This window comes from Bidens hawaiensis, unplaced genomic scaffold, assembly GCF_021521415.1.
Source record: "Bidens hawaiensis isolate Kalapana, Puna unplaced genomic scaffold, B.hawaiensis_p1.1 tig00029595_1, whole genome shotgun sequence".
NCBI lineage: Eukaryota > Viridiplantae > Streptophyta > Magnoliopsida > Asterales > Asteraceae > Bidens > Bidens hawaiensis.
Window position 1 is genome coordinate 35,721 of NW_027494896.1, and position 10,728 is coordinate 46,448.

The window sequence follows — 10,728 nt, forward strand, 5'->3', positions numbered from 1 at the left end:
GAGGGACGTCTGCGCAGAAACCAACTGGATCCGCAGGACCCACCATGCTCAGAGACGTGACGTCCTTACGCGCAGTACGCAAGCTGTTCCCGCAGGAAATGCCCCCCAATGGTGAAGGACTCTGCCTGTTCCCGCAGCTGCGGATACAAGCCATCAGGGAAGGCCACCCGCGCAGCATGGCTACACGCACAAGGCACTTAGCTCTCAATCACTCAGTGTCACCTGAAGGAATGAGCAAAGCCGGGGACAATCCCGCACAAGGGCGGGAGGGGGAATACTCCCGCCCAAATAAGCCAGTCCGTACGATACGGGAAGATCTTCTGTACTGTACCTGACGAGGTATGGGCAAAAGATCTGACTAAAGATACGACAGCTTATTGACAACAGTATGGCGAGCAGCATGCTCCTGTACTGTATGTCACTATTAGCCGCTGCCTACTCACCAACTCCTGTCATACCACGTGCATAGCCGGCAGTTGGTGGAAAAGGAATAGTACACAGCAGGCCTGGTCACTATCAGCCGCTGCCTACCCACCAACTACCAGCAGGGCACGTGCGTAGGCCACAGTTGGTAGAACAGGAATACTATTCAGCAGGCCACACCTCCTTGGAAACCTACCTTCGGCTATAAATACCCCAAACGGTATGACCATCTGATCTTATCACATTACCATCATATTATCATCATATTATACCTGATATCTGCTCTAGCAATCTCTTAATATACATTTATATTTAAAGAGCAATCTAGTCTGATTCTCACGCCGGAGGGTGGTCACAAGGAGGAACCCCCCCTTCTCAGTGACAAGCTCACGGTGTCTGTTTTGCAGGTTATCAGAAGAACCATCTTTGCCGGGTCCAACCCCTCGTGGGAAACATCTATCTAACCCCTAGGTTACTCGTAATCTGCCCGGGGTCTGGTTAGTGTTTCTTCACATATCTACAAGCATAACTATGGGTGTATATTGTATAAGTAGACAACTTCTAACACGGATCTGTTAACACATGACACGAATATTAATAGGTTTTGGTTTGAACTTAACAAGGCAACCTGTTTAAATTTGTGTCATAACAAGTTAAACACATGTTAACTTATTAGTAACACGTTTATATTTTTTAATAAGAAAAATAATGTGTTACATAATATGAAAAGGTATATGCGGTACTACCAAGCGTATTCCTACCTTAATTTCAAATGTGAAACGCCGACGATGAATCCCATAACCTCCTGGACTTTGGAATTGTTTTTAATAGATGTTATGATTTGATTTTTTTATCGAAGTATGTAATGTATAATGTATTATTAATGAAGACTTTTATAGTTTTTTGTTTCAAATATGTTAAGGATTATATATTAACTAAAAGGTTTATGGACTAGAATTTTTTTGTTTCAACACATGTGTATTATTTACCGTGTTCCGCCTGAACAGGTTCGTGTTCATGTTTGGAAAAAAATGACAGAATTAGTTATGATGTTCGTGTATAGCACCGTAGGTAATCATGTCCTACCATGTCGTGTCTGCATGTTATGCCACCTCTATGGGGTGTATCGTGTACGGATATTGATCTAGACTCATGGCTCTAGTCGGGACTGGTACGAACTTGTATGCATCAGTCCTGTCTTTGGCTTGTATTTCAATAAACAAAATCGTCTTCTGTACAATTACTCCTGATACAAAATTCATGTTGGTAACTTTTAAATGATTATTTCTTCTTAACATAATAACATTAGTCATATACTTTTTATTTGCTATTCTCTCAATTCCCTGAAATAAATCCAAGTGTGAACGTTTATTCGATACACATCATGTGTATATAGACATGTATAACATGACGTGACATAACATGACATTATTAAGGGTCGGTGTTGCTGGGCTGGTCTAGTCAGAGATGCAAATACATGTTAACCATTTTTTTGAAATATCCGTTATTAAACGTAACCTGGTATTGGTCAAACGATCAAAATCGGTTTTTCCAATAACCGGCTTCGCAGTGAAAACCCCCTAACCTATGTATAATTACAATATAATACATATGAAAAAACCGCTTAATCGAACTTGAACACCTAGTACATTTGTTAGAAGAAACTAAATTTAACCATTTGACTGATTTGACTTATTAACAAGAGACTACAATAGCAAGAATAATGTAAATTCACATGTGAACTCTTAATAATTTGCTTTAAAGCAAGAATAATTATTACTTTATAGTTGGGATGAATTTGAACAAGCCGAGCTGCTTGCGAGCTACTCTAGCTCCGTCGATAAAAACGCTCTAAACAAGGCGAACTTTTTGAGATGGAGCCTCAAATAAAGCTTGATTAGTTATTGAGCCTGACCTCGAGCCTTGTATGGGAAACTCGTTTAGGCTTGTTGAGCTTTAACGGGCCTTGTGTATTTTTTTTAAGTTTCAACTCTTTTGGACTTATATATATGTATTAAGTTAACATTTTACAGCCGAGTTCGAGCCAAGCTTTGGCTTGTTTAAGGTATCAAACGAGCTCGAGCCGAGGTTATGCCCGTTTAAGGTTTTTCTCAATGTATATAAAAATAATTAAAAAAACAACTCATGAGCCAAGTTCGAGCCCTCGTAAGTCAAAACGAGGCGAGCGGGAGCCTAGTTGAACTCGGGTTCGGCTCGTTTACACATAGTTAAAGATGAACCCTTTTCGAGCTCGAGCCTTAAATAAAGCTCCATCGATAAAAAGCTCGAAACGAGCCGAATTTTTCCGAGCTCAAGCCTCAAATAAAGCTCATTTGGTTATCGAGCTCGAGCCTTGTATATTTTTAAGTTTCACCTATTTTTGATTTCTACGTATTAGGTTAACACCTTACAATCAAGCTTTGGCTCGTTTAAGGTATCAAACGAGCTAAAGCATAGCTTAGGCTCGTTTAAGGTTTTTTCAAAATATATAAAAATAATTTAAAAAAATGTATATAAATTAGACCCAAGCCCAAGCTTAAAGAAACAACTCAGAACCGAGTTCGAGCCCTCGTAAGCCAAAACAGCCTAACTCGAGCCTAGTCGAGCTCGGGCTTGGCTCATTTACACCCCTACTTAAAACCGAACCTTTTTTTTGTGCTAAATTCTTTGATTTATTCATTTGAATATAAAGTAACCCAAATCAACCCATTCATATATCATAAAGCATTTATCCAAAATTTTGCAAAAGCCAAAAAGAGAAATCAATTCAGTCAAAAAGCTCATACAATAACAACAAAGCATTCAAACACTTTGTACACTTTCTACCATTAAAGATCCCAACAAAAGTTTATACATTCACACCCAAACATGACAGTTTGAGACACCCTTTAAACACAGCCTTCAAACTTTAACCGCAAACCGTCAAATAAACGAACCCGCTCACTCATCGTCACTACCTCTTTGCGACTCAACTTGCATTTCCCACGGTGGCAAACACCCTTTGTAAAGCGAATGTTTATACAAAGACGATATCGACACTTTCCTCAACTTATTATGCGTCGAAAACGACGTGAAACAACTAAACGAACCCGTTAAACTCCTCTTTTCGTAGTCTTGAGAGTTTGAGTCGTTTTTGACAGACGAACCCTTAATTGCACTTGGAAGTATGCAACGACAACATGAACCTAAAAACATTAGATTAATAAGTTAATATTAAGTTAATATTAAATTATTAGTCTTTAAGTAAACGATTAATGCAGCTGTTTAACGTTAATAACCGAAACAAGTACCTAGTCTCGCTAGCCGATTAACCCATTTTGGGATTTTGTTCCCGGTTAACTTGTAACACATATCTTCGCAAAAATGATTGCAGTTTTTCCCAAATAAATGGTATGTGTCACCGTGATAGTTATTAGATTGCAGCTCAATGAATCTTTGAACTTGACTTGGTGTTAACTTTGTTGTACCCATAAAAATCGACTCTCGAAACTTGAACCCAGGACATTTTCGTGGCTCGATTTCAAACACGCCGCTTTCGGATTCTTGATGACATCCAAAACCATATTCAACACCATGAACTGTAAATAATCACATTTAAAAAATTTAATGAAAACCAACAAAAAAATGATTTTTTTTTATTATTAAAAGTTGGCCTTCTAAGCATTCAATCACAGTTAAAAATTTTAATAAAAACCAACAAAAATAAATTATTTTTTTTATTAAAAATTGGCCTTCTAAGCATACAGTCACATTTAAAAATTTTAATAAAAACCAACAACAAAAAATATTTTTTTTAATTAAAAGTTGGCATTCTAAGCATTCAATCACGTTTAAAAACTTTAATAAAAACCAACAAAACAAAATGATTTTTTTATTAAAAATTGGCCTTCTATTCTTCTAAGCATACAAATATACAATCACATTTAAAAACTTCAATAAAAACCAACAAAAAATATGATTTTTTTTTATTAAAAGTTGGCCTTCTAAGCATACAATCACATTTAAAAATTTTAAATAAACCAACAAAAAAAATGATTTTTTTTATTAAAAGTTGGCCTTCTAGTTCCAAGCATGCAATCACATTTAAAAGTTTTAATAAAAACCAACAAAAAAATGATTTTTTTTTAATTAAAAGTTGGCCTTCTAAGCATTCAAATCACATCTAAAAATTTAATAAAAACCAACAAAAAATAGTTTTTTTTATTTAAAGTTGGCCTTCTAAGCATTCAATCACATTTAAAAATTTAATAAAAACAAAAAAAAAATGATTATCTTTATTAAAACTTGACCTTCTAAGCCAGTGTGAAATGCACCGAGGCTCGTCCACGATATGCAGCTGTTGATGGAACAAATGTCGTACACGTTAAGGTAAACCGGTGCGGTCCCAGGAGGGTAAAACCGGGAAGAATCGTCACGAGGTAATATGCAAAACAGGCTCGACGGATTACCGTTCATGTAGTAAGGAACTATTTTTGATTTCATGTTTCTAAAAGGTACAAAACTAGAAAACATGATTCTTTAAGTCACATAAACCTGCAGGATCATGAGTTCATGACATGATTAATAATAATAATAATAATAATAATAATATGTTAAATAAACATTATGATAATAATGATAATTGAGTAAGATCATGGACAAATAAGGGAATATGTTACATGTATATAATTGTATACATAATAATAGTCAATGGTGACAACTCATAAGAAGATGTATAATGATTCCAAATTAGGAAATGTAATTTAACTTTTGTGACAACTCACAAACAAATAAAGATGGAATTGTACCGAAAATTACCGATATTTATGTTTTCGGTTCGGTATCCGTATCATTAGAGATACCGATACCGAAAACATGAAAAACGAGTACTGGTACCGAACCATTACCGTGCCAAAAAATACCAATAACGAAAACAAATGAAATCGCATACCGAATATCGTACCAATTTTTTCGGTTTTGTACATGTCTCATATACCAAAAAGTCACCGAAACCGAAAACATGAAAAACGAATGCCGATACCGGTACCAAACCGAAAAATACCGATAATACCATACCAATATTTTTCTGTTTGGTACCGGTAAAATTAAAAAAATCAAAACTGAAAGGTACCGATACCGAAAACATGAAAAAACGAATACCGATACTGGTACCAAACCGAAAAATACCACTAATACCGTACCATTTTTTCTGTTTGGTACCAATACTATTAAAAAATACCGAAAACTGAAACCGAAAGGTACCGATACCGAAAACATGAAAAAAAAAAAAAGAATATCGGTACCGAACCAGTACCATACCGAAAAATACCGATTTTTCAGGTTCGGTGTCAATACCATTAAAAACACCAAAAACCAAAACCGAATGTTAACGATACTGAAAAAATGAAAAATGAATAATGGTACCTATTGTGTTCGGTCGGTATCAGTTCAGTACGATATCCGAATCTAAAAAGGTACCATGTTTTCGCCTTTTCGGTATGGGTACCGGTATTCATACCCATTTCTAACAATTTAACATAATTCTACAAACATTAACAAATTAATCAAAATGCAGCCCAAATTCAGTAAATTTAACAGATCTAAAACAGATTAAACTTACACAATCTTGAACCCATAATTAACAAGAACCCAGTTCAAATCACAAGCAACAATATTCAAAAAACAATGAACCAATTGAAAGAATTAAAGTGTATATAATAATAATAATAATAATAATAATAATAATAATACTAAAGCCAAGAAATGGTTTACCGTGAAAATAATAATTGTGAGTTGAATTATGATGAAAGAATAAATTATTATTATTATTATTATTATTATTATTATTATTTGGAGGTTGAAATTGAAATGAAAGTGTGGAGTTTTGATGGAGAGTTGAAATATATGTGATTTTAGTGATGATGGTGATTTAGAGAATAAAGTGAAAGTGATTGGGTCAAAGTGTTTTAAGATGACTGTTTATTATTATTATTATTATTATTATTATTTTCAAACTTTGAAAATTGTGTCAATGATATGGAAGTGAATCTAGGCTGGGTCCTCATTTTTTTTATTTTGGTGATGTGTGATGAGTAGGGACAATAAAGTTGGAAAATTTGAAAGAAATGTCTTTTGGATCCACAAAATTATAATCGCTTACAGAACAATAGAGTTGGTTTCAGTTCCTACAAATGCTAATATATCAGGTTTGGATATGGGTTGGGTCGGGTCGGGCTTACGACTACAAGAATAACTTAAAAGCTTTACAAATCGGTTACAATATTAACAAACGATTCTAGGAGCGAGAAACCTGGCTAGGCACCAAACTGAGTATTACCAATTAGGTATGTTCTCGGGTATAGTCTTTACTGTTGACTGAACTTGGGTCGATTTGGTGGTAAAACATGTTTGATCACCCTAATCTTCGTATAAGTTCGAGAATTTAATAATAAGCTGAGAAAATGTTAGATCACAATGCAACCATTTTCGTATGGGTATAATCAAGAAAGGGGACCTAAATAATATATCAGTTTGTTAATACTTCGAATTATTAAGTAGGTGTTAGCCTCTTAGGTGTGTGTAGTGAAATGTGTGTCCTTATGTGCCCCGGTCAAATAGGCAGCATGTATATGCAAGTAAGGATGAGCATGGTACCGGACCGGTACCGACCAGTCCCGATCCCGAAAATCCCTAATTCTTGGTACTGATCCCGGTACCGAAATATTCGGTTCGGTACCGGGATAATACCGGTACCGGAGGTAAAAAATCGGGAAATACCGGTACCATACCGTACCGGTACTGGTACCGTACCGATCCCGAAACTTAAAATTTTGGTACCGATTCGGTACCGACAGTACCAAATCGGTACCAGTACCGGTCTGCTCATCCCTATATGCAAGTATGCATAGAACAAAGAATTATGTAAAAATATTAATTTGGTAAAGGGTGTCTAGTGTGTGTATTAATTCTTATAAAGTTATATAAAAAGATATCGTGTCTGTGTGAGCTTTTTATATGTAGATATTTGTTATTTGAAAGAACGAAACTTATTTAGTTCATGCATAGAAAGGGTTGTTCAATGTATGATTTATTTATTGTAAGGTGTTAATAGACGGACTAATTGTCTCGAAAATTTTATATGGCTAAAAAACAAGGTTTGTTGACTTTCGAACATCTTAATTGTTAAGTAAGATAATAGAGGGGTGTTATAGAGTTCGATAACATTATTGACGAGCATTGCTAGAGTTATATCTTCACATTTCAAAATTTGTATACTTCTTTGAGTCTTACATACATGTTATGTAAGCTATAAAGTATAGTTCTTGAGATTGTGTTTATGATTTTGAAGTTGAAGATGATAGTTAAATCTCTTATTTCGAAAATTCAAAAGAAAAAGATGGTTAAAGTGTATTTTTTTTCTTAATAATTTCATATCTTGTCAAATTTATTCTTTATTTTAACTTTTGCATTTGTTATTCAAACTTATCTGTTGAAATACATATATATTTTTTATAGTACCTTCAAACACTTAACACACCTTTGCATAGATTAAAGTATTAAACTATAGCTCGTAGCCTCGTACAATAATTTGTAATATTATAAATGTTTATAACAAATAAATAAATACTCAATACTCAACTAATCTTATAAAATAGATTGTGATCTGATCAATTGCTTTTTAGGTTGTCTCATACCTTAGGATTTGTGTTTATCCTTAAAATTTTTATAGACCTTTTTTAAACACACAAAGAATTTACTTGTTACTAATACAACCAAGTCTATGTTCTTCTAATAACACTTTTAGTTTCCTCGCGTCTGTAATTGTGGAGTTACTTAATCGAGTTCCACAAGTCATGCATAGTAATGTTATGACTCCAAGATCAGCGAATGTAATTTTTAAAAAATTGGGTTTTGTAATTCGAAAAGGGTAGCGGCGCAGATTATTGTCCGTTTGCCTTTTGTTTCGATATAATCAGTGTCTTGCCTTGCTTATTTAGATGAGATAGTGTTACTAATAAAATTAATAATAAACTATAAATAATGGTTGTGAACAACATAAAGTAAATGCAAGGGACATAGAGAACTAGCATGTTATAAATTTGATTGTATACTATATTCTAATTTAAATTCTGAATCAGTAATGTTGTTTGAAGATTTAATAATTACCTTTAGATCTTAATAATACATTATATATTTAGAGCACCATTTATGCAAGAAGGTGACAAATATGCGAAGGACACTCAATAGATGTGAACGAGACAAATATGCCATCCATGAAGGATTGTAATACTTCTTAATTTTATTATATTATCAAAATATATGAAGTGTGAATTTAGCATGTTAACCTATAATCAATTTACTAGAACATTGTATATGTGAAATTTATAAATACATGTTAAAAATCAACTGGTAAATCAAAACTTTATGAAAGGTAAAAATGTAATGAAAAATAATTAAAAGGTTTAGAAAAAAAAAAAAGAAATGGGTATATACGCGGAATGTGAAGAAATTACAGTCTTTTAACACTGGGATTCAACTCCATTCGCTTGCAATCACACACGGGCTCAATACCCATTTGTTCGTTTCGACTACATTGGTCAGTTGAATGTGAAGAAATTGTTTATGCACGTAAGGTGTTCGACGAAATGTCACAACCGAATGTTGTCGCGTGGAACGCGATAATCACCGTGTGTTTGAGATGTTTCGATTTAAAGGGTGCGGAGATTTTGTATAATCGGATGCCGGTTAAGGATATGGTGTCGAAGAATATTATGGTTTCGGGTTATATGAAGGCGGGGGATGTTTTTCGGGCGAAGAAGATGTTTTTCGATGAAATGTATGTGAAAGACGAGGTTTCGTGGAGCACGATGGTTGTCGGGTTTGCGCATAACGGGTGTTTTAATGACGCGTTTGATTTGTTTGTGAAGTATAGAGAACTCGGGTTGAGACCGAATGAGGTGAGGGATTCTTTCGGTTTGTGCGCAAGCCGGCGCGTTTGAGTTTGGGAAAATGTTACATGGGTATGTTGAGAAATCCGGGTTTGGGACGATAACGACGGTAAACAACGCGTTATTGGATGCGTACGCGAAGTGTGGGCATGTTCAGATGGCTCGTTTGGTTTTTAATCGAATGCCTGGGAGAAAAACGATAGTTTCGTGGACGACGATGGTTGCGGGTTTGGCTATGCAAGGGTACGGCGAAGAAGCGTTAACGATATTTAATCAAATGGAAGGGTCGGGTATCGAACCGGACAGGGTTACGTTTATTTCCGTTCTATACGCGTGTAGTCACGCTGGTTTAATCGAAGACGGATATAAATACTTTTCTATGATGAAAACGCGTTATAACATCGAACCGACATTCGAACACTACGGGTGTATGGTTGACTTATACGGTCGGGCCGGTGAGCTTGAAAAGGCTCAGGATTTCATAACCCGAATGCCGGTTAAACCGAACGCGATTATTTGGCGGACACTTTTAGGCGCGTGTAGTATTCATGGTAATGTGAGCTTAGCGGAGCTTGCGTTAAAAAAGCTAGCTGAACTTGACCCAAACGACTCGGGCGACCGTGTTTTGTTATCAAACATATACGCGGTCGCAGGAAAATGGAAAAACGTGGCGAGCGTGAGAAAGTCAATGAATAGTCAACGGCTTGTGAAAAGCCCCGGGTGGAGTATGATTGAGGTTGATAAAGTGATGTATAGTTTTGTTGCGGGTGATGAGCGAAATGAGGTTGTAAACGAGGCGTATGCGTATCTTAAAACTATAATGTTACGGTTAAGAGTTGAAGGCGGGTATGCCCCGGAGGTGGTTGGTAGTGTATTACATGATATAGAAGATGAGGAGAAAGAAAACGCGGTTGTTACACATAGTGAAAAACTTGCTCTGGCTTTCGGGTTGTCAAGGTTATGTGACGGGAAAGTGGTTAGGATTGTTAAGAATTTGCGGGTTTGTAAGGATTGTCATACGGTTATGAAACTCGTGTAGAAAATATTTAGGGTCGAGATTGTGCTGAGAGATAGGAGTCGGTTTCACTCGTTTAGTGATGGTTCTTGTTCTTGTAGAGATTATTGGTAAAACTCGGGTTTGACAATATTATTTCGTCCGTCCGAAGATGTATAGACGGACATGTAAACACGAACACGACAGAAAAACCAAAAATTAACTTAACCTGAAAATTGTATAAACTTATTAAGCATAAAAAGTGTTAAAAGGTTTGAAAGGGTTACTAAATATGGTTTAAAAGTTGCTTTTATTATTAAAAAAATCCCGACTAACATGTGAAAGTTTGAATTATTAAAATCCGGCAACTCATTTACAATGGCG

General features: G+C 35.4%; 1 protein-coding gene and 1 pseudogene across 1 annotated transcript; one reads left to right on the plus strand and one right to left on the minus strand.

The window, feature by feature from the left end:
* Nucleotides 1-3,118: 3,118 nt before the first annotated feature.
* Nucleotides 3,119-5,195, minus strand: LOC143579059 (deSI-like protein At4g17486). The gene is made up of 3 exons (XM_077062470.1): nt 4,713-5,195; nt 3,714-4,001; nt 3,119-3,608 (listed from the first exon to the last, which is right to left on the minus strand). Exons 1-3 carry the CDS (start codon nt 4,933-4,935, stop codon nt 3,364-3,366), a joined length of 756 nt encoding a protein of 251 aa, XP_076918585.1. The 5' UTR covers nt 4,936-5,195; the 3' UTR covers nt 3,119-3,363.
* A 3,817-nt stretch (nt 5,196-9,012) lies between these two features.
* On the plus strand, nt 9,013-10,587 carry LOC143579060 (pentatricopeptide repeat-containing protein At1g74630-like; annotated as a pseudogene).
* Nucleotides 10,588-10,728: the final 141 nt, after the last annotated feature.